Source organism: Acromyrmex echinatior, chromosome 11 (genome assembly GCF_024713525.1).
Source record: "Acromyrmex echinatior isolate Ae372 chromosome 11, ASM2471352v2, whole genome shotgun sequence".
Classification (NCBI taxonomy): Eukaryota; Metazoa; Arthropoda; class Insecta; order Hymenoptera; family Formicidae; genus Acromyrmex; species Acromyrmex echinatior.
The window spans coordinates 12178182-12203688 of record NC_141862.1 but is presented as its reverse complement, the minus strand read 5'-3'; the positions used below and the strand labels follow the sequence as shown (position 1 = coordinate 12203688).

The 25507-nt window shown below is 33.6% G+C and overlaps 3 protein-coding genes across 5 annotated transcripts in view; 2 read left to right on the top strand and 1 right to left on the bottom strand.

Moving 5' to 3' along the window:
• The first annotated feature begins 163 nt into the window (after nt 1-163).
• Nucleotides 164-10709, top strand: LOC105144271 (uncharacterized). The gene is made up of 9 exons (XM_011053073.2): nt 164-1695; nt 6587-6652; nt 7057-7180; nt 7271-7398; nt 7948-8057; nt 8120-8265; nt 9509-9707; nt 9815-9931; nt 10482-10709. The coding sequence occupies exons 1-9, from the start codon at nt 1324-1326 to the stop codon at nt 10597-10599; spliced, it is 1380 nt and encodes a 459-aa protein (XP_011051375.1). The 5' UTR covers nt 164-1323; the 3' UTR covers nt 10600-10709.
• A 475-nt stretch (nt 10710-11184) lies between these two features.
• The window catches only part of LOC105144269 (uncharacterized), a 31370-nt gene continuing 17047 nt past the window's right edge, over nt 11185-25507 (bottom strand). For all 3 annotated transcript variants that reach the window (XM_087411130.1, XM_087411131.1, XM_087411132.1), the window contains one exon: nt 11185-25388. In XM_087411130.1, coding sequence (XP_087267256.1) covers nt 25328-25388 — 61 coding nt within the window. In that variant the 3' untranslated portion in view covers nt 11185-25327. The remainder of the gene's footprint in view (nt 25389-25507) is intronic.
• MICAL-like (protein) overlaps nt 16914-25507 on the top strand; it is an 80213-nt gene continuing 71619 nt past the window's right edge. The window contains exon 1 of the mRNA XM_087411125.1: nt 16914-17017. The gene's annotated coding sequence lies outside the window, so the exon portion shown is untranslated. The remainder of the gene's footprint in view (nt 17018-25507) is intronic.

Below are 25507 nucleotides of genomic sequence, written 5' to 3'. Positions count from 1 at the left end.
CGTTATTCACAAGAATTATTGAATTTGGTAGTTCAGTGGTGGTCGTTATTTGACCACCACTGAACAATACAGCTATAAATATATCTATACATATATTAGGTTTATCGGAAAGTTCGTTTCAAATCTTGTAAGTTCAAGACGCAATATTTCATTCAAAGTGTAACTTTATTGAAACAAATATGTTCATAATATTCAAGAAACAACGTTCAATTGAATAAAATCAAATTTGTAGATATAATAAAAAAGAGCTAAAAACAACAGTCAGTTCTTAATTGCTGCTATTTATAATCATCCTTATAATATACATTAAAAACAAACGTTTCATCGACTATAGGTCATTCTCAATATTAAAGGTAAAGATTATAAATAATTATGTCACAATGGATTCCAAATTTCTTCTAACAAACAAACGTTTAATAAAAGCCGCATATCTAAATTCTACTAATTAATCAAAATTAAAAAATGTCCTAATAACGCATAAAACGTTCAAACAAAAGTCATGTATCTACATTCTACTAATTAGTATCAAATTGAGCTTGTATTTTTTAAATGTTTGATAAAATTGCATTTGTGAAAAGCTGTTGAAAAATTGTAATGAAGGTATTATAAATTATGTATTAATATTATGTAATAAAAGTAAATTGATATAATGGTAAATATTTTGATCGAGTTCCAACGATATAATAATTAAAGTTACAAATTATTCTTAATCTCGATGTTAGATTAATTTTTAACAGATGCAGTGTTATGAAAAGAACTTCTATCTTCCAGAGTAACGTTCTATTTTAACAAAATAAAAGCATAATAACGATTAAATAAAGAGAATATCCTTTGTAATTGGGAAGTTCAATAGGAATGGGAGAAGGGATAATAAAGAAAAGTTTAGATTACAAAAAATACATTCAATGACCTTGGTCCATCTCTCGGGTAACTGCACGATACCCTTGCTCCAAAATGAATGTTCCTTATTGGCGAAGAATTGATCGTAATGAATTCTGAGGGCTCGTGAAATTGAAACGAACTTTCCGAACGATCTAATATGTACACGTATATAGATGTATGTAGATCTACAGGCACGTGCCTTCAGTATACATAGTTGAAAGTGTTTATGCTGCGCTTGACCCCATTGCGAAAGGCGGAAGGCAAATAATCAGTAACGATCGCTCTTGTCTCGAGACAGAGTATAAAGAAATCGATGACTGGACAGGTTTCAGACGAAAGCAATAAACCAATCTGTCAGTCAGTGGATCTTATTTGACAGAATAAGGATACCGTATTTTTCTCATGGTTCGAATACGAACTTTATGTTGAAAACGTGCGAGCATGCGAATGATCGACGAGAGGTCGGACGATACAATTTCGAGCGAATGCCAAATGGACCGCGATCGAGGATTTTCCAGCTTTCAGCCTCTGATCATCCCCACTATACAGGTGGGACCCATCCGACTTACCTGGAAACCACGCCTCAAAGTCCTGTGCCTACGGTTGGAGGTGGTCGTGTTTTTGGGCAGCTCTGGGCCGTGCACGACGCACGCACATTGTCACTCGCGTGAACGCACTCGAGTGGGTCCGTCCGATCGTGCGGAACTGTCTTCCCAGGTGACAACCTGCAATCCATTCCGAAAGAGAACACCCTTTCCGAGAGCCGATTCTCACCTGCTTAACAATCCGATCAGGCCGAGCACGTGCACTCGAGTGAGTATGACTTTACGGTACCGATATCTACCGACTCTACGTGTCGTCATTCATAATTTGTTAGTACCGGACGAAGCCGGCGAGGAGTGATCCAAAAATTCATTTAATTATGGCATCAATGTCGATTATTTCAAAGATCGATCGCGTAAGGGATAGTTTTACTTTTATAAACCAATAAGCAATTACATTGCCTGACAAAATTTGACTTTTTTTTTTGCAATACGTGTGTGAATTTCATTTTCGATTTATTTTTGTTGCTAAGTGAATTTGTTGATCAAATTTGGCTCACGTCATAATTTTTGAAAAAAATGATGTCAAAAAGATGAAAATGATGATTTCGAGGGTTTTCATGACACTGTTAACACTGTTAATAATTTTTTCAAAATTTTATTAATGCCACGCGAAAGTATCAATTTTTGGCTTTAAAATACATTTTGTTTCATTTCGGTATGTTTCGTTTTCGAGATAGAACAATTTAAAAATAGCTCTTTTCTTATATCATAGAATGATCATTTAGTACGTGAAAAGACGTTTTATTTTATTTTAATTCTACATTATATGAAAAGTAAGTGTTTTTGTGCTAACGTAGTATAAAAGGTAATAGAAAATTAACAAAATATGAAAAAGTAAGAAGATTATAATCTTTAATGAGTTAAAATTATAAGCTCTTTGGTGTATATAATGTATTTTATCAATTTCATATTGCTTTTTATTTTGTATATGATCCGATTATACTACATTAATATAAAAACACTTTCCACATAACGCAAAATTAAACAGAATAAAATGCTTTTTCCACGTATTAAGTATATGAGAACAGAGCTATTTTCAAATCGTTATTTCTTGGAAACAAAAAATCTCTTATAAAGAAAATGCATTTTAAAGCTAAAAGTTGGTACTTTTGCGTAGCATTAATAAAATTTAAAAACAATTTACTACACGATAGCCAAACTTGGATAACGGATTTGTGTGTATTCAACAGATAAAAATATATCGAAAATAATTATTCACACTCGTATTGAAAAATAATGTTGGGCAATATTATCAATAATGTGATTCTCCCGTATATATTTGCAAGTCGATCGAAGCAATTCGCGATACTGAATCTCGTCTTTAAACTTGATTGCTCCCGTAATCTCTAGTCTTTAGATGAATTTGTGGCGTTCTCGCGACCTTGACTTGACGTGGAAACAGAAGGTGCGTCAATCTCTTTTTTCCTTTCTCTCTCTTATTTTACTATGCCGTATTCTCAAACCGGTGCAACCCGGCGAACCCGATTTTAATTTAACGATTTCGCAATTGGATAGATCATCAATCCTTGAGTGTGATCGATAATCTCTTTTTTTTTTATTGAAAATGCAAATGATAACACGATTTAATCATTAGAGAAGAAGATGGTACATTATATAGCACCCCAGTTACAATAACTTCATTAATAATCAATATTTAAGTTTAAAACTTGATAATTACATTCGTTAAAATGTTGTTGAATCGATTCTGGACTCAAAGTTACAAAATATTTATTACTTAGGATACTATTATTAAACTATTAATTAAAATGTGGCGACATTGCATAATAATTCGAAGAAAAAAATGTATGGTAATGTGGCCTTTCATAAAAATAGCTTTAAAATATTAGCTTTATTTAGAAAACAGTATTTAGTTATAAAATTAACAAAAAGTAAGACATTTTAAAATGTATGCAAATGAAAGTATAAGCTACTTAGCACTAAAAAATTTCAATACTAAAAATAGTACACGTAATATAAACTATAAATTAATAGTAGAGCTTATCAATCGATTATTAAATAATTATTTTGATATGAAAACTTCAAAAAAGAGGTTTGTGAGTAATCAATATCCATAGAAGATCACATTAGCAAAATGCTATTGTTTAAATTTGCATAACTTAAAATATATACAGTCAAATAAAATGTTAAATAGCAAATAATACTCAAAAATACATATATTCCTGATAATATGCTTAAATTTAAGAAAAATGAGGAAGTAGATGTAATTAAATGCTAAAATGTATCTCAGAAAACGTTTCGAAAAACTTGAAATACTTAAAAGTAAAAATGCATTTTAATAAGTGCTGATTATTGAGTATTAGTATTATATATTAGCATCATGTTGTAACGGCGAGCTACTAAACAAATAATTCCGTAAGTAATCATTAGGATTCTCTATATTTAATTTAATTTAATTTATATAATAGCGGAGATATTATATATATTAAGGGAGCATATACACTGGCAATATATACACTGGTCATAATATCACCTTCTCCTCTACACATTAAAATACTGTTAAATGTTCATTGATCGTTAATAATTTTTACTGGTCATTGTCATCAAAAAATTGCCTCTTCACGATATTTAATGCACATTCGCGAGCCGTATCGATAGGTGTTATGCGTCTCCGTTTCTTGTATCAAGAGTTAATAGAATTTATATTAGTTTCAAGAAAACAAGGATTTTGCAAACGTTTTTATGTCACGAGTTTATTAACTGATAAAGAGAATTGCCCTTGCAAATGACTCATAATTTATGACTGCAACTTTCGAAACGCGATCGACCCAATATATGAAGAGAATACGATACGAGGAGGATTTAAACGCCGACCTTATAATCGCTCGTAATTATGCGGACTTATCTTTTCTTGTTCCCCCCATTCATCTGGTATGTTTATAAATCGAGATATTAAACCAATAAAGAAAACTGTCAGTAGGTCCGATAAATTTGAACGAGCAATCTTGTACAGTTATAAATATAATTTAGGACGTGTGAAAAAAAGATAAATTGACACGGTACTGTAAATCTAACGGAAGAAGATGGAGAATAATATTGAGAAAGAATTAATTGTAAATGACTGATTTAATCCGGGCTCGCAGAATCGTTCTCGGTCATTCGCTTCACGAAGGAATTCGGCACGATACTTGGCTCATGTTTATTCTCAAAGTTAAAATTCCATTTATTTCGCATTTTACAACCACGATTAGCATCACTTCTAAAAATTGACTCCCACTCGCGTGGGAGAAATTTCGATGCTAAAATCGCAGTACAGTAAAGAGGTCGAGAAAGAGTGAGGAACATTGTTTTCAGAACCAGACAGCCTTGCGTTATAAGTGTTAGATTTATGCGTCATCCCGCTATGTAGCTTTGAATTCCATTATGTCGCATCTCCGTCCACTTCACGCGAATTCTTCCAAGAGAATTCCCTTCGAAGGGAATTGGCTGTGCTCTCTTTCATTTAGCACTGCGATTTGACCAGCTGCTCTCGACGAAGGTTAACCGGGTTTGTTTTATTTTCGCTGAATCTTTCGTTTTAATTGGACTACAAGGCAAATGTGTCTCATTGTGGCTCCACAAATCCTGTTATTGCGGAGTCACTTTTGATCAATTCAACCATATAAACTGTAAATTTGTTGCACACAATAAAAGATTAAGACTCAACAAAGAATAAAATCTATATGTATGTAATTATTGTATATAAAGATTATTGTTACATAATTAATATTCAAATAAAAATAATTTTATGACTCTAGGAATAAATCAAATGTAAATAAAATAATTAATACAATTAATATTAATTTTAATATTATTTGAAATATTAATTCCTTTAATATTAACATTTTATAAGAATTGTTATATGTATATTAGATATTGAATTAGTCGCATTTGAGGGTTACAGTTATACCATCGTGTTAAAAAACGATGTAGAACTTATTACCGTTATGTCTATTTTCAAATCAAAGCATCTGTCGCAAATGATGAATCTACAGTTTTATCTCATCAAAATTCGACGTGCAAATTCAGCTGCTGATTGAGACTGCGACATTGTAAATGGTTCATATTAGAGCCTAATGGATGCTGTCACTTAAGATCACCATATATCTCATCGCGTGTCAAACAGCTGTCAATGACACGTGTACACGTCAGCGAATTTCATTTTCATTCGATATGCTAATCCATGTGCAAATAATTACATTTTTATGATTAATCGAAAACGAATATCAATCCTTAATCTTCACCTTAGTTTTTGGCACCCTTACTACACTAATTTTTATCATTTTTACAAGTATATAAAAATTATTAAGCAATTTGTATGTATTTTTACATCTTTAGAAAATTGTATATTTATAATAAATTTATATAAATTGTTTTATATATATATATATATACAATTGTTGCATATAATATTGTTGTATATAAAAAAATGAAAGAAAAGAAATGCACCAATGACCCAAAGGTAATCCTATTAGGGTTAAGATTTCTTCTAAACATCGACATAAAAATTTATATTCTTTATCCGCTGAAAGAATGCCCGGGACGATCCTTGGCGCCGATCCTAATCCTACGCTACGTGTATCGCTTGATAATATGTGACATAAGACGCCAATGACGTTTACCATTATTGTCGTAACGATACCAGTGGCACAATACACGTTGCTTCACTTTCTTACGCAAGATTTGGCTTCTACCAGCTGATTCAAGGACATCCGGCATGATCTTGTTTCTTTGTAATCTCATTCCCCATCATTCGAAGACGGAACTCATCACTATGCAATTGAAGTTTTGGTCACAATGTCTAATTCCAAGTTTGGAAAAGTTTTCATGCCCCTGAAAACTTCTCCTAATAGGAGTTAAATGCGAGATGAATACGAAGTTCATAATTGACCGAGTTAACATAAAGCTCGACGTTGAATGATGCACCGCATCGCTTCGTTTATTCCGTAATGGAGTTTTTATCTGTCTATAACAAAGAATGATAGCTTTTTTAGACTATATTTTACATGTATTATTCATTCACTATTTAAAAATCAAATCACTTCGACCGAACACGAATAAACAGGAATACTTTACTAATTGCAGTAATACTATGGTTTCAGGAAAACATGATCATCAGGCATCAACGAAACAATATCCTGCTCGTAGCATTACATTTCTTCATGCAAGTAAGATTTTGTTTTTTTTTTTTTTAATAATGTGAATGACAATTAAGATTATTAAAAGGATTTCCATTCTCTCGATCGCACAGAGGCCTTTTTATATACATTTTAAGGAAGTCCAAAAGGCCTTGTTTTTTGCCAATGGCAATGAAAGTTCGACCAACTCGTTTTTCAATATATTCCTTAAATACGCCCAACCTCGTACAATTCGCCGTTTCGCAGCACTTTCCCACAGACGCGCCCTTAATATCTCACTCACGCGAGTAAAAGTTAACGAGGCCGCCCATTTAATGGCATTGCATTGTATAGCACGATCGAAGCAAGGCGCAAAGTAACAGTTTCATTTTTACGCAATTATTTGAATTACTTCTTGCTCTCAAACCTACCTTTTGTCACGAACCTTTGAAAAGGTACTCGACATCCACGGCCATGGAAGATTAATGGATCCGCCTTCAAGAAATGCAATGTGGCGGTTCGGCTATCCGAATCCAGTCAATTATAATGATAATGAGCTTTTTTGCGGTGGATACGCAGGTTCGTTCTTGCAAGTTACGATTAATCCGCTGTAATCATCGTGGGTGTTCGGCGTTAAAGCTAATATTGACGATGGCTATTGTTCATCAGTGCATTGGGAGCAGAATAAAGGCAAGTGTGGCGTTTGCGGAGATGCATATCACTCGAGTCAGCGTCCACACGAAGCCGGTGGCGAGTTCGCAAATGGGATCATCGTTCGACACTACACCTTGGGGCAGGTAATGTAACTTCTGATATTTTCGCACACCAACGTAATGCATGCAAATTTTAAATAGTACAATTATTTCGTTATATTTTCGTTGTATTTATGAAGAAAATATCAGCTGCTGAAACTTATAATAATCAAAATCAAAATAAAAAGGCATTTGTTGTATAATTTTTATTGCACTGAAAAAAAAAACCGAAATTACAGCCAAAACATTCGCAGTTGTTATATGATATTTCAACAACAAATGTTTTAATTCTATTCTCTAATATCTGCGTTTGGTTCTTATTGACTGTTCTTTTTCATTGAAAAACAATGCTGTAAACAGTATTATTTTAATTGAAAATAATCTCGTCGATTCAACAACAGTATTAATGAAAGAAATAAAATTTTATTAAAACAAGAGCATAATATATTTGTTGCAGTTTCATTAAAAGTCATTGAATAAACAAAATTATTTTCAATGAAAATGATACTATTGATACAACATTTTTTTCAGTGTCTTTTTTGGGGACTTATGATACTCGTTTTATTATACAATATCAGTATAATCTGTTTAAAGGAAATCGAGGTGGAAATAGAATTAACAGCCAATCATTATGGAAGATTCGAGATGTATCTTTGTCCTAATAACGATCCGTCGCGCGAAGCAACTCAGGAGTGTTTCGATTCGTAAGTGATCTCTACAAGTGGTACGTGCAACTGCTGCTTTCTAATGCATCTTAATCGCATAGTTATCCTTTGTACGTGTCCGGGACGCAGGACGTCCGTTTTGAAATTCCGCACGACACAGGAAAGAAGGGCATCATTAAGTACATGGTAACGTTACCATCGTACATAACGTGCTCGCAATGCGTCATTCAGTGGAACTATTACACAGGTTACGAAATTTTATCGTGCATTACTCTTCCCGTTTCTTCCAGGTAGCAAGATGTCGTCTTATTTAATTAGTCATTTCTATGAACGAAGGTGATGTCCAAACGTCATAAAAAAGACATGGGGCCGGTATTCATAGTCAGATTATAATAGATCTTATAATCAAAACCATCTTAAATGTAGTTTTAAGAAGTCACGAACCAATCAGAGAGTCGTATTAGCGTCTTAAGACATTACTTAAGATAGTCTTGAAATAAGAACGGACTATGAATACCACCCATGGACTTGTTACAGTCATAAACCAATGTTGAAAATATGTTTTTATTTTCATGTTACTAACAGCATAAATGAATGACATTATTAATTGATCACTAATAACGTTACCAGTACGTCGTTAATTGGTCATCCATTGACGTCAATAAGTGTAACATTGTAAATACCCCAAGAAATGCACCAAGTTAAGAGAAAGTTAATTCACTTTATAGTTAGTTCACTTTATTTTGACGTCACGGCAATCAAAATGATGACTTTTGTTACAAAATTTGACAAATTGATATATTTATTGAGAAATGAAGAATCAAAATTAAATCATTTTGATTTTTTGTTTTTTGACTCTTGTCAAATTTGTTTGTTTTTTTTGGGACATCATAGAATGGATAAATAAATGATATCGTTAATTGATCAAAAAGATAACGTCATTATTACATCTTAAATACACTGTTAGAAATGCTTCCTTCACATGTAAATAAAGCTCGTGGTTATGAACGAAATTAAAAGTAATGAATGATTTAACTGAAAATTAAGTTGCAATTACTTCAATGTAATGAATGTGTATTAAATTTCATGTACATGTACGCAATATTTTTTCTTTTCAGTTATATAAATATATTAAATTTATAATGTAATGCCATGAAATCAAATTCAAATTGTATAACTTAAAAGTACATTAAATTTCATAAAATGTTTTAACAGTGCAGATAACATGACGTCACCAATTCGAAATGATTAATTACTAACGTCAAGGACGGAATCCATAGACGTTGCTCAAGATTCGAGATATCTTAAGCTAGTGCTTGAGATGTCATGATCCAATCAGAGAGTATTAGCATCTTAAGAGATTGCTTGAGATTGTCTTGAGATTAAGGACAGACTATGGATTCCGACTCAAAATGACTACTGGCTGATCTTGCTACCCTGGGCTATGTCGCTTCGAGAGCGATCTCTTATCACGTCTGTTTTACTATCAGGAAACATGTGGGGCACCTGTGAAAACGGTACAGAAGCCGTCGGATGTGGAAGACCAGAAACTTTCCGGAACTGCGCCGACGTGAGCATCGTCACCAGTACCGGTGGGATACCACCGCGATTTTTGTATCAGAATATTCTTTACGAGCTGTATTCGATAGGTCCAAAATACTCCACCGCGCCGTTCGCACGGCCATTGAGGTGAGAATCGTTGTGTTAAAAGGATACGTTAATTCGCGCGCGTGTCAGCGTCAAACGCTCAATTGTTGTCGATACGACACGCACGTGCATGGGTTTCACGATTTCAGAGTTCAAGTGTGCGAGCCAACTGCGGCTTATCGATACAGGCAGAATATGACCAATTGGTGTCAAGTGAATTGCATTCGCATCCCGTCGAACTGTCCGCCTGGTGTCTGTCACTGCCTGTGAGTATCCATTAAATTGATCGGCGCGCGAGTTTAAGCAATAAATTGTTATTGACTCGGAATTGCATTAACCCTGCTAATCTATTCTTTACTATACGATCATATCATTTGGGTCAATATGATTAAAAAACTTTAAAAAATAAAAAATAAAAAATTTTCACGGAAAATTGATTTTAACGATAACGAAGTTATTAAATACTAGAGAAAAAATTTTTTTAATAAAATATTAATAAGAAGGTAAATTACATTTTGAGAGTCAAATTTATTATACTATCATGCATTGTTTAGGTAGATATGACTAGAAAGCTCTAAAAAATAAAAATTAAATAATAATTTTCACAGAAAAAGGTTTTACATCATCAGACAAAGTTATCAAATATAGAAAAAAGATTTTTTTAATATTAGTCAAAAAATAAATTACATTTTGTTAAATAGATCTGAACGGACCAGCAGGATTAAAGAATTAAATGATTATGACTTTCATGACTTTTTTTTTAGTATTCGTATTTTCAAAAATTCCTCTTTGATTCTTGTTTCGATATGATTACAGGAACACTTGCGACGCTATTGGAGATATCGCTGATAAACCTGGAGCGGACCAATATTGCCTGAGACGTTGCATGCGTTATCCGTCGAATTGTCCGATTGATCGCTGTAACTGTTATTGAAACTGTAAACCATGACCGGTATTGACATTCTACATACAACGTTAAATGTGGGATGTGAATATGCATAAGTATCGTCGAATTAATAAAAAGTCTGATCGTAATATGAGTAATTTCGCAGCTTACTAAAAAAAGTACTTTATATGGATAATACTATGAAAGTTTCTCTGTACAAGAACGTTTCTCTTACCTTATTCGTGGCTGCTTCTTCCTGGAAAATTTTTGAGATACGCTGTAAATGTAAAATCCACTTTGCTTAGAAATCCATGATTTATCGAATTCTCACAAGCTAAAATTCTATTTATAATTTTATATCTTATGCATGATATATATTTCAGTTCTTAAAAATATATATTTTAATGTACATTTTAGATATGCGAATATTCCATAGATATATTTTATTTCTTCAAATGTTTCTCGTATTAAATACGACATATAAAATTATAAATAGAATTGTATAATAATGTGACGCAATTTATAGATTACTTAAAGTGGACTTTAAAGTAAAATTAGTCAAATAAAACAGAAATAATACAATATACCTGCTCTCTATGAAACGTGAGAGAGGTGAGTGACGAAAAAACCGTGTAATGGCACTATAATATTTAATATTAGGACATTCTATTGACAGCTTAAAATTTTTCACGCGTATATCACATATTATATACGTAATCGTCAACGTTCCCCGCGGTCTTACGATATATTAGTAATGCAGCTATGTTTAACGAAACGATGAGACGGTTCACCAATTTCACGCGCTTCTCCAATCGCCAACGAGAATTCGTAATTAATGATACCAATTGGAAAACGTACGAGTTCATACGTTTTCGCAGCAATGTATTGTTTATGTATATATTATACATATAATCATAAATCTCTCCTCACTATAGTTAACACTTTACAAAACTATATACACTAAAGCCATCTTTGTATCGTCTACAACGCTAGCTAGCAACATTTTCTTTTTTTCCTTTCATCTCTCATATATATAACATATTCTTATATATATATATATATATATATATATATATATATATGTATATATATATATATAATTATATATATATTTATATATTTATATCGGCACGCGCCTTCATACGCGCAGTATAATAATAATAATCGTCGCCAAAGTGCGTAACATTAGCGCATCAAGTTAAAACTCGTGCTACGCCAAATTCTAGCGCGAGGTGTACGATAATACAAAGTTCATCTATCTGTCACTTACTGCTAATTGCTATGCAACTAATTAACGTCCGCGGTCGGTTGCGGTTTAAATATTCGTGTACTCTCTCCATCTCTCTCTTCCTTCCGTATTTTCCACACGACTCTCCGCTTTATCATTAATCCTCTCATTCCCTATCGATACGCAATATTATGCAATTGGCGGAGCACTTCTCATTTCGACGGATTATTTCGTGCATTAATAATGAGGTAAAATAAATCACGTTAAATTATTGTCTTTATTTTGATAGATACTTAAATTAAAAGTAATAAATATTGTCGACGTGTTATTGCGCTAATTAAATTTAACTAAAGCTACTTAGATATTGGATTCTTGGGGAAATTAAAGAGAGGTATAATTTAGGAGTGGGAGGATTAATCGCGACACGCAGACAGCCGCCTCGAGCTTCGATCTTATGGACGATGAGCGAACAGATCGAGAAACATCCTCTTGGTACTTTATACACTGTCGTTTCGACGAATGCGTCCTCAGGACGACACAATTACGAGAGAAGTTGCGTTAACTTTTCGCGTCAGAATGTAAAAGAAAAAAAATAAAATAAAATAAAAGAATCGTTCGAAGATCAAATTCCAGAACTCGCGAGAAATCATCGGAAAATAATGGTGCCTCTTATGGAACTGCGGAAAGGAAGGTAATTCTGTATCAAATGCTCTATGTGCATGATTTTTTCTTTTCTTCTTTTATGCAATTAAGGGTGCGGTTAAAGTTTACTACAAATGCTTTGAAGCATTGGATTGACCAGTCAGAAAAGAGAATTTTACGATTGACCGATCAAAAAATACTTCAAAGCATTAATCCCGAAACGTAATAGGTGTAATAAGCTTTAAGCCTTAAGAAACTGATCATTTATAGTCGGTTATTCTTCTTACATTCGACTGTGATTAATCAATTTCTTACTGTTACTTCTTACATCAAGCTTCTTAGAGAGAAAAAATTTACTACGAATGCCAATCCTATACCATGACGGCAAATTCTACTTGCAAATATGGACATCGAAAATTATTTGCAGGTGTAACAAATACTTATTTTTTATACTCGCTACAAAAATTATTATATTTGCAACAAATGCAAAATATTTGTCAAGTATACAAATTTGTTTGCTATAAACAGCAAACAAATTTGACAAATAAATCTTGCAAGCCTTTTGCGTTTGTAGCAAAATTATTTTTGTTTATATATTATTTCACATATTGTAGACGACGCATTTAGATGTTTTAAGCCTTAAGTCGTAAGAAATTGACCAATCATAGTCGAATTCGAAAAGAATAATCAACTATGATTCGTCCATTTCTTATGGCTTAAGGCTTAGAACTCTATTGTAGATCCGGAGTTACGGAAAATGGTATCCCTTAAGGCTTACTACACTCATTGTAATTTTAATACGTGGTACAATGGCAGTAGCGGACTGTAAGAGTAAGAAATTGACCAATCACAGTCGATAATTCTTCTCACATTCGACTGTGATTGGTTCAATTTCTTACTTTTACAGCCTTATCCGCTACTGCTACTGCCATTGCATGTTTTCCAATAAGGACACAGTGTAACACAATCATTACATTCTCGTTGTTTACGTTACACAAGGACGAAATGATTCACTGTGTTACTCAGTGTCTGACCGTTTATTTGCTGAAAAACGCCAATTATAGACCACGCATAAAGTCCATTTTATTACAAGTCGCAAGCTGTAAGCCGTAAAAAATTAACCAATCATAGGTCGATTATTTTTTTCATATACAACTGCGACTGCCCAATTTCTTACGATTTACTTGCGACCTTATCGTAGAACAGGCATAAGACTTACCATGATACCCAACATCAAATCACCGGGAACGTTCGGTCATTCAAACGTAACGGATGTGTTTATTTGCTTTATCGATGTGACGTCGCTCCTCATTGTCGACAACTCCATTCTTCGTTTCAAGATCACGGTGTACAAAAAACTTAAGACAGTAAAACGTAAGCAGTAAGGAAATCAACATGTTGGATAGATTGGTTATTGCTTACGTTTTACTGCTTTAAGTTTTTTTGTGTGTTTTTACTTTGCACGAACTACGCGCGAATCATGACAATCGCGACTGAACGTGGCGGATAATCAAAGCGATTCCTTCCGGGATTGCCTGTCACTCGATTGTGGTAGAGTTCCTAGAAAATCGCTTTGGAAGCGATCCTTTGGAAGGGCGCGAAGTTCGCGTCAAAAATTCGAAAAACTATCGATTTTACGCGCCCGATATGCAAAAATGCGAAAGCGATGGACAAAAAAGAAGTTGAAGAGAAAAATAGAAAAGAAAATATAATTATATCAATAAAAATTTAAAAATAATATGTAGACATTATTTAGCATTTGCAAAATTAATTAATATTTTTGATTAAAATACATTACGATATTATTACATATTGCTGTATTAATACAAGTAACATTTCAAAGTTAGCAATGTTTCAGTAGAGTATTTTTAAATTTCTAAATTGAGAAGTTTTAATTACGACAGTGAATGTACGTAGTTTTTATAACTTTATTTTGTCTCCATACTGTTATACTTTTAATTATAATTTTTTCCATTAAAACTGTGTATCATGAGTTTTGAAAATTCGTAGTGTCTGATTTACAGATCAGGCTTAGGAGTTTCATCTTTTATTAAAGTTGTGACACTTTTTTACATAAGCAAATGAGCTGCTGCAAATGTACTATTTTTCCACAAAAAATATATTAAGATTAATCTACACAGTGTGCGGTTTGCTGTGTTATTTCTTGTTTTTTCATCACTTTACTTTTTTGCCTTCTGTTTCTTCGTTTTCTGTTATCCGAGATAAAGGTTGACGAACTTTGGAAAAGACAAGAAATATAATTATCGCTAAAATGGTCGCAAAGAAGAAAAAGACGAGAAGTAAAAAGTGAGAAACAGGAAGTAAATAGCACATTGTAGATTAAGTTTTTAATCTTTATGATCTTTCCTTTCATTATCTCAAAAATGCAATATTTTTTACTCTTATCGGTTTCCAATCAACACAGCGATTTATATGTAATAATATCGCAAATTATTTTAATAAAAAACAGAATATTATTTTCGCATTCAAATATGTAGTATCACGCTCAAATCATTCGCAAAAATTATTTGTTTCCGTCTCGTCACAATAGAATGGCAGCTCTCAGCTTCGCATTATTCGCGTTAAATCACGCGATAACTGATAAGCTTTACTTTAGCATTGTTCTCCTATAGGCTGCATTCCAAAATATCTTCTCCGAGATAACTTTTATTCGATATTATATAATATTTATTTTTTATTCTTGCACTAGACTGCATTAGAACATTCTTTGGCAATTAATTCAGCAAACAAAACCAATCCGTTAGAACTTAGTGATTTTTTAATATAATTGATTCTTGCCTTTAATTCTTTGCTAAATCTACACTGTTAGAAATGTTCTTAAATTTTATTAATTTTTAAGTTACACAATTTGTATTTAATTTCATGACATTACATTAAATTTAATAACTATATGTATTTATAACTAAAAAATATATTTGTGTACATGTACATAAAATTTAATATATTTTTCATGAAAATTTATGAAATTTAATGTACTTTTCATAAAATTTTATTAAAAGTATATTAAATTTCATAAATTCAATGTACACGTTTATTACATTTGAGTAACTTAATTTTCAGTTAAATCATTCATTACTTTTAATTTCATACATAATCACAAGCTTTATTTATATGTAAAGGAAGCTCGTGATTACATTTCTAACAGTAATATATTTATATGTACATGTACATAAAATTTAATGTATTTTTCATGAAAATTTATGAAATTTAATGTACACGTTCATTTCATTTAACTACTGTAACTTAATTTTCAGTTAAATTCATTACTTTTAATTTCATTCATAATCACGAGCTTCATTTATATGTAAAGGAAACTCGTGATTATATTTTTAACAATGTCAGTATAGAAACCAATTATATCTAGAGACACTGGTAGTATATTATAGTTATAATCGTTAATTATAGTTATAATCGATAATTAACAATTTATTCATAAAGTATAAAATAGACTGTATGTTTCTTAAAATTATATATACCAAAAAATATGTATTAATTATAGAAAATATATCATCTGAAAAATAGGCGAAAATTAAAAGTTCCATTGTTTGAATGCTCAAAAAATATTCGTACAGTCGAGAAATTTAGCTTATAATATCAGAAATACATGCGAAGCTCATTTGTACATATATGTTATAACATAATATATTCAATGTATAAAATTGCTAATTAAATTACAAATACTTTTTGATCTCACTGTATATCTATTCTTTAAATTCCAAAAATAAATACTAGTCCAACTACAAAACAGATCCATAGTACGTTGTGTGCACTGTATATATATTTCGATTTCGATAAAATTTTTGTCAGAGAAAATGTTTTGGAATGTAACCCGAAAACACAAGATCGCGAGTGTTTTGTTTTGACTACGGTCGGCTGGCTGGGCGCGCCTTATTTACATTGACTCGCGCGTAACTTCACTTCGTAACGGGCGCGCGCGAAGTGGGATGAGGTGGGGGGTAGGGAGAAGTGCGTCAGATACTCGGAACAGACGCATGTCGCACACACCGAACGAATTCTTTCTGTTTATTACGCCGCATACTTTCCGACTGAGAGCAATTAAATCTGGAAGTCTCGCACGTTCTTTGTGACACGATCGACCGACTTGAAGCATTCATCGTCATGCACGTTTCTTTCTGATTAAAAATATGTTCTTAATTCTCGTTACTGTCGACGGTCGTCGCGGGCAGCGCGCAACGTGACCGGTGTGAAGTTGCCGTCGTTCGATTTTTCCTAACGGAACTCGAAAGTTTAGTGACGGACGACTCTCCCGTTATTTGTCTGTCCAGAGACTCGAGAGAACATCGCGTGTGTCGTGAAGCAGTCGAAGTGGATCGGAGTTCACGGAGTGCCGAATTGAGTGACGGTTGATCGCCGCGAAGTGATAATAATTAGCGGCGATCAATAATCAATATCGTTTCCCGATATTCGTGATGGCGTTTGATGGCGGCTGGTTATCGCGTTAATTGGTGAACAATCGACTGTAGATTAATTCTCGTGCCCGACGAGGGAATGGAGGAGCCGACGGATGAGAAAATGGTGCTGTCGACGAAAAAGCGAAGGAGCTACCTGTGGCCGGTGAGTGACTTGACAATTACATTCGGTAATTAAACGATCGTTAGTTTACACCGTCTTCGACGAGCTGAACTTCTTGCAAGGTTCATCTTTTTTCTTTTTTTCTCCAACGTGGAGAGAAAAAGAAGAAACATGAACTGTGCAAAAACTTTGAGCTAAAAAGAGCCGACCTGAGAATTCGATGCCGTTATATTACAGCGAAGCTGTCCAAGATTTGTAATTATAGGCATTGACTTGCAGATGTACATCGACGTTCATGCCTTCTACTTTCTTAAGGATGTTTTGTGTATATAATATCAGATAAAATATCAGTCAAATAATCAGGCAAAAATAGTTAATATCAGTCAATATTAAACTTTTATATTACCCCGTGAATACTCTCTGAAATCAATTACAAAAAACAAAAATAATTTGGTTTATGCAATAAATGATTTATGCAATAAAATCATATTTGATCATATTTTGCTGCAGTCAATAATCTTTCACCGAGTAAGTGAATTCAAATAAACTTACGAATATTAATTTGTTTTATTAATATATGTATAAAAATTTGATTTAATTCTTTGATTTCTTCATCAAATTTGTAAATAAATATTATACGATTATAAAACGATTTTACATAATCACAAGACAAACAAAAAAATTAAATAATCTTTAAACCATTAAGAAAATTGTGCTCAAATTTTACATAAACATAATAATAGAACAATCTGTAAAATTTTTATTAAATTTCTAGTATTTTGAAAATGAATACTAAACATCCTTAATGGAAGTAGAAAAGCGACACATAACCGACACCTAAACTGTAGAACACAAACAATAACATTATATCAGAATTATAATTTTCCATTCGACAATAAATGTAATGTAATCAATGATTACTATCTCTCTGACTTTTTAAACAAATTTCCAGCTTTCCGACTAACGGAAAAGATTTCATGATATTTTTTTCTAGAGAATGCATTATAAGATAGTAATTTTAATAGTGGTAATCAATCTCTGGCAAGATAGTGGAATCTCTCTGGCAGAAAAAATGGCAACCATAAATATAATACATCTTGTACTGTATATGTAACATTGTTAGAAATTTTTGAAAAATTATTTGGAGTGAAATCCCACTTTAATTTTCGGCTCCACTAATACAAGATTAACTTTAATCTCGGTTTTATTTATTCTTTATCTTTTTTGAAATGTAAGAATTAAAAAATAAATTAATTAATTAAGCCAAGATTAAATTTAATCTTATATTAGTGACTAGGCCTAAAGAGTGAAAATTGAGATATTTATCTTGAAAAAAAATGGCTCAATTTTCAATCTTTAAGAATACAATTGCATTCTTCATTTCAAGAGTGTTTTTACGGAATATGATTATTTAAAAGTTAAAGGTCACCGAAGAATCCATCAATGAAATTCATTCATGAATTTCTTGATAACCTTTAACCTTTAAATAACCATATATTGTGAAAACAGGTTTAAAAGAGTTTTAGAGAGAAATTACAACATTGACGTAATGATTAATCCATGTTCTGGAGTCTAGTCAATGTCCAGAATTGCAAATCAGCACTGCATTAAGCAGCGTCTACAATGAGATTTTAAAGTGTAAAACCTAAGCTTTTAAATCTTAACCGTAAGAAATTGATCAATCACGATCGAATGTAAGGAGAATAATCGGCAAACTAATCAATTTCTTACGGTTTTTCTTTAAGACTTAAAGTTTAATTTCTACGCCTTAAAATCTTTGATGCTTTCCAGCAAAACGGTGATCGTTTCATCTTTACTTAACATTGGCAAACTACAAGAATGTATGTCAGTTTCTACCAACGTAGATTAACTTCAATCTTCTTGGTCTAACTTACTTTTTATCTTTTTCTGATTCTTAGAAAGATTAAGTTATAAAACTAAGATTAAAGTTATAAAACCAAGATTAAATCTGCATTGGTAGAAATGGATAGTAATGATTCATGGTGTTACACCGTGTCATCTTGCTGTGTTCTGCCGTGTTCTTGCTGGAAAGCATCAGAGATTTTAAGAAAAAGTCCTAAACCGCAAGAAATTATAGTCGATTAGTCTCCTTTCGATTGTGATTGATCAATTTCTTATGGTTTAAGGCTTAAAAGCTTAAGTTTGACGCTTTAAAATCTCATTTTAGACGCCGTTTTACGCTTTGAACTTTGACACACCACGTGTCCCGTCCTTTTTATTTACTGAAATAATAAAAAATACAAACCCACTTTTATTTTTTTTCAACTATTGTTTGGCTGGCAGTGCAATTTAAACGTTTTGACGTTTCTGTATTCTCCTAAAGCGCATTTTGCAGTCGTGTGTTTTCTGTTTGATGTATATCGAATAATATTAAGATGCGGAAACATAAAAGGGTTTAAACCCTTACCTCTAAGGGCTTAGACGAAAAATAAATCGCGCAATTTACGACCGGATTTACCTTCCGAGACTGATCGTGATAGCAATTGAGGCGAAGTAATCGGAACGATATCAATTCTCTTCCAACGCGATAAGTTAATCGATTAGGAAAACGAGGACGGGTAGGGGAGGGGGTGTAAATTGGAGGCGATCTTGAGAGAGTAATTTGCTTTCTCATACTTTTCTCCATTCCTCGCGAGTTCAACGACGCAACTTACATTGTTTTATCACTATTGTTACTGGCATTCTCGTCTCTTAGGCTTCGTGTGAATATTGCGTCACGTGTTTCGTGCTGAATGCAATTTTGGAGAGAGGACAGTGAAAATGACGAATCGTGAATCTTTTTCTACCTCTTGACACACCGACTATCTCCGACCAGTGAGCTCTATAATATATAGCTCTCTTTTCTGAAGCGAGCCTTTCTTATATTAAACTATAGAAAACTGCAGCCCGATGGAGAATAGGAACACAAGCAAATACTGATCTTTTTATTTTTTATATCTATGATAGTAAAACATCAGCCAATCAGCGACAAAAAAAACAATATCATCTTTGCATCAGAATTCTTGTTTAGAAATGACCCCCAACTACTCCATGACTCGCTCCAGTATGTTATAGATCTCACTGAGTTGGACTGGGAGATCTGGAGAGATCCGGGGAATCCAGAATCGCAGGAATTCCCGGATCCTTGGATCGCCTCTTCATTGATCGATGTGTGGATGCGTTTCAAGGAAAATCCTGGTGGATCTTCGAGACCGTTGCGAGATTAAACGCTTAACACCGACAAATTGATCGTGCTCGTAGATCTTAGACCCGTGAATTTTCCTCAAAGTATTTGGAAATTGATTAACCTTACATTACTCGCGTGGTTTTTTTTTTAAATGTAGTTACACGTGTAAGGTGTTTCTGGCATTCCATAAAAGTTGAAACATCTTATTATATTTATTGATTTTAATAAATTTGATATGTTTTATTGCTGCTTTAACTTTATCTCTCTGCTTTATCGCTTTGCTTTGTTTATTGACCTTAATTAGAATAGAATAGAATTTATTTACTTCAACTTTATTGACCTTAATTTCATTTTAGTTGTTTAAACTTACACGAGCCTTATTTTGTTACTTTGTTTTGACACTTCAACATTATATATATATATATATATATCAATTTCATTGTTCTTTATGATTTACAATTGAATAAATTGTATACAATTGATAATATTGTACATCCTTTAGATAAATTAAGATAAATGCGAAATTTTTATTTTAAATTGTGAAACAATTTGTGTTAAATATAGTAACATGTATAAATAGTATTCATACATTCAGTGGAATTTATAAGGCGGGGGTGTTTTAGACACCCCACGCGAGTAATGAAGTGCTATCTATACATAGATATACGGAAAGAATGATTTTGCTGAAGTATCTAAAACTTTAGACTTGAGAGAGAGAGAGAGAGAGAGAGAGAGAGAGAGAGATATCTGAAGATAATTTTATTGGACTATCTAAATTATATTAAATACTCAAACAGGTTGCTAAAATGTCAAAGCTTTTTGCAATATTATTATTATGCTTGAGTGTCCCTATATAATTATTTTAGTCCAACATAATTATTTTCACATGCTTATCTGGCTAAATTTTTAGATACTTGAACAAAATTGTTTTTTTCGTGTGTTAAACTCAAAAACATCTGGGTCTTAGATCTAACACGTGGTAGATCAATACGCACAATTTTCACTCGCTTATCAATGGCGTTCTTAGGCTGCGTGTAATAATGACGCACTTTGAACGATTGCTTTATTGTACGCAACTCGACAACACAATCGTAGAATCACATCGCTCGACCAGTCGCAGATTCACGGCAACTCGAACAACTAGATCTTAATTACAGCGTGGAAGCGACAGTGCGCTGATTTTGTTTAATTGGTGCACATTGTTGCCTAAGTCCCGTCAATTTTTGATAGATCCGATAGATCCGTCTAGACTTTTTTTTTCTAATCATAAAAATATCTTGTATTTTACCAATCCAAGGAAAATCGCGGTCCATTCAGATATAATCCACAGTACATAGTTTTTTTTAAAAATCTTTTTACGAGGCGATAATAATTATTATATTTTTCGAGGTGTTGCGAATTGAAATCATTTTCTCACACTTTCCGTAATAAACGCGACAACATTATTGCGTTTACTACAAAAAAGTCGCACTTGCTCACTTTACATCTAGGTAATAGATAAAAAATATAATTGCAATTTATAAATGCATGCGACAAACGTACATAAATACTATTTCAACAATATTTACAATTCTGCTTAAATCGCGAAAACATACTATAAAACAAAACGCTTAGAAACGCTGTATAAAATAATATTACCATATATACGATGGCACCGGATCTCGCAGACTTTTCAAAAAGTGCAACTTGCAAAACACGAATAATTTATGCAAGTTAATTTCTCATTGCGCAATATAATATTTCAGCGGTATACACTATTTTAGAAAGATTCACTGGACTTTATTCGTAACTACCTTTTCATCTACGTATGCTAATTATGCGAGCTAATCACATTTCCGTTCCGTCATATCATACGAGTGTCATCTCTTCCGAATTCGACCCGAATGCTCGAAATGATTGCATTTCCTTCGCTCAGAAGTTAATCGCAATCGTCGGAATAGCAAAGAGATATTATTTCTGCGTTTCAGAGCGCTTTATATTAAACATTATTTAACGACGAAACTTTCCGAGCTGAAACTTGCAATTCTAATGATGGCATGCTAAAGATGTAATCGACGTACGCCAAACGTCGCGATTTTTCAAGTTATATAAAATGCGGTATGACGGATGCGCTTGATATTGATCCTTTGGCTCTGTTGCCGAACGATCGTAATTCGTTTTTTTTTTTATGATTATCGTGAGTCGAGATTGTGATTCAATCACGATATAAAGTTAATTGAATAATATAATTACTATCATCGCGATTAACTTACATTTAAAAGACTGTATGTTTTATTTTGTCACAATTTACTTGTTCAATTGGTTTTTTATATTGAGGTATATTTTAACTCTAAGGCTCAGAAGTTATTCACGCAATATTCTAAATATCTACGGTGATCGTTCGTTGCGACTTAACAATAAATTATCATTTGATTTATTCTGCGAAGCGTCAGGAAAATTTTAGGACGATTACAACGGCAACAGAGCGGAAGGATAGCTTTGCGAAGCTTTTACACGCACCTCTGCGTTGTGCGACGCGATGAGAGAGAGAGAGAAGAGGTCTTTGGCTTGCGCGATGAATATATAATATACATATTTTCCAAGATTCGAAAGAGAGCGAATATATATATATATATATATATATATATATATATATATATATATATGCGGTGATATCGGGAATTATTTACACAGAATAGCGTCCTCTTAGGCGAGTAACGTTTTTTTGATTTGCTCCATGGCTCCTCCGCTGCTTAGAATTCGCGTTTTCTCCAGCATCCGAGTTCTCTCGTCTTCCGTGTCTTCCCAAAGATTTGACTACGGCGCACTTTTATCTCGGCTCGTACAATAAAATTACGCGGGCGAATCGAAAAGTAATTCGTTACCGCTATGACGCGAACGAAATCGTACGGTATTATGTATATCATTATTAATTTCCTTATATCTCAATCACGGGACATGTGTTACTCTAGTCTTATTATCGGCTAACCTATCGTAAGAACTTTACGATACTTAAGTTGAGCTGCTGAATTAACAGTACGATCGTCGTGAATACTTTTTAGAGTCCTTATGATTACACTCGCGTGTCCAGACCGTCGTACACGGCTCGTTGCGCTTAAATAATTCGTCAATGCAGGGCACTTCGCTTTTTTTGTTTGTTTGTTTTATACTCGCTATTGCACGTAAAAAATAAATGCAAATAATACTTCCTTAAATCGAAGAACTTTCAAGATGAATTGATCATCTAGAGATTCGATATTCAGTCATTAGAAAAACTATCACGCATTAGAACCGTCACGTATTCTTTTTGTTTCACGTTCGTTCGTTTTCCATCTTTTCGTGTAAAGTGCAGGAATTAGGCAATCGTTCTTCGTTTCTGTCAGTTAAATTATCCTTTCCTCTCGTTGAGAAAAAACGAGGGTTTGGCCGTCAGAATCGTCGTAAAGTTCGTGAGTGAACGCGAGACAAACGTGTCGTCGGTAATTAGTGTTAATAATTATTATATCATTTTAATCTTAAAACTATAACACGAAAAGACATCGATAAAATACAGATAAGAGCACAATTGCATTTAATTATTAAGTAGCCTCTCCTTCGATCTTTCAGCGTCGGATCGGAGATCCTGGGGCAGTAACAGAATCAGAGATCCGATAGCAACGGGCATTCCGACATCAATATCATTTATATCCGCGCGAATATTTTTTATTCTTTTTTTTTTTTTTATCATTAATTCGCAACTCGCTCAAGCGAGGCTCAACGAGTAAAACGCCATAAAGTCACCGTAATCGCCATCGATTAATCAACTCGACCGTCACGATTACGACAAATGGCGAACTATGGTACATAACATGAAATAGACACTTAAGATATATCAGGTCACGATAATTTGTCAATAATTAATATCGAACGCTCGTAAGACACTGCGTATAGACACGCTAACTCTAGGCGATAAATCTAATAAGTAAGACGGAGACGTGCACTTTTAAATAATGTATACGCGTCGCGTATTGGGATGCAAAATGTATCTCGGGAGTAAACAAGGTACTTTAAGAATAATTGCGACGTCATCAGAGGACAACATCGTCAATCGCGAACTTCGCGGTTGAATTGGAGAAACGCTTTACGTCTCTAAGGGGGAAATCGCGTTCTGTAACGTAGATTTCGAGGATATCGGAACGTAAAGTTTCGGCGAGGTGTGACTCGCGGAAAAGTGAGTATCCGGGAAAAGCGCGACCATGGAGAGCGGCCAAATGGCTCAAGTTTGGCTAGCACTCTACGAGCGTGCGTTTGCACGTGATACGAACTGAGCATAACGAGTTTCCCAATCCGCGCACTCGAATTTATTTTATTACTTTTGCTCGGCAAACACACGTCGCCGTTGAAACTTTTACTCAACACAGAGAGAGAGAGAAAGACACGATCTATCTACTACTTGTCACATCTTCTAGGTTGCTAGTCTACCTAATCTACCTGGTCTACCTAGTCTACATTGATCTACACGTTAATCTACGAACAACATTGGAGACTGCACTCTAATTTTGAAACAATAACGCCCAATCCCTTTCCTTCACAAATAATTCTTGCGCATTTTTTTTTTTCAATACTACTCACGTATACCGACGATGTTGTGGTACAAACAGTAGAGATTAAATAACTCTAGCAATCGGAAAGGATGAAAGAGCTCCAAGTCCTTGACTTCTCCTCGTGCGTCGAGATTTAATCAGAATCCATCACGGATTCTGATAATCTCGAGCAAACGAATCTGATCGTTAGGCCATAATATAAATACAGTTACTCGATGCAACGTTAGAGACTAGACGTCGATGCTCGTTTTTCGTCTCGCGACATACATATTTTCGCGTTATCGATCCTATCGAACGAACTGTCGCAATCTTTGTCATTGCACGCAACATCATGATTACCGACGCAATATCGTGAAAATCCGTCTGCAGCATTTGAATAGTATCAGTAGTCGTGTAATTAAATCGACTCGTCTTATTAAATCCTTCCGCGTAAGTAAACTTTGTTCTCAAAAGATGCTTTGTGTCTTTGCTTAATTAAGGAAAGCGATCGAAGCTTCGTCGCGCAAAGGTCTGGACACGCGAGATCAGTAAAGTGGATTAAAGTGGAAATCGAATTTGTGAATGTTGTAAATGTAAAATGCAAGATTTAATATCAACGACAAATTACAAGTAACCTAAAGTCGCATAAGTTTTTACATAGGGTGCATCCACTCTACAGTTTTCCCTGAAACAGACAGTGAGCGCTCCGTACGAATAAGAACATTATTACTTGAGGTTATTACTTGAGAGTACGGTGAGAGAAACTTTTGGAAGCGATCGTCGCGACAGCAAGCGTAAGCGGTT

What these genes read in the sequence shown, in the direction of transcription:
- LOC105144271 (XM_011053073.2), top strand. Translation starts at nt 1,324, where the DNA reads ATGCGAATGATCGACGAGAGGTCGGACGATACAATTTCGAGCGAATGC. An exon ending in TCAGTGGAACTATTACACAG is followed by an intron (nt 8,266 to 9,508) that starts GTTACGAAATTT and finishes TTTTACTATCAG; the next exon opens with GAAACATGTGGGGCACCTGT. An exon ending in CCTGGTGTCTGTCACTGCCT is followed by an intron (nt 9,932 to 10,481) that starts GTGAGTATCCAT and finishes ATATGATTACAG; the next exon opens with GAACACTTGCGACGCTATTG.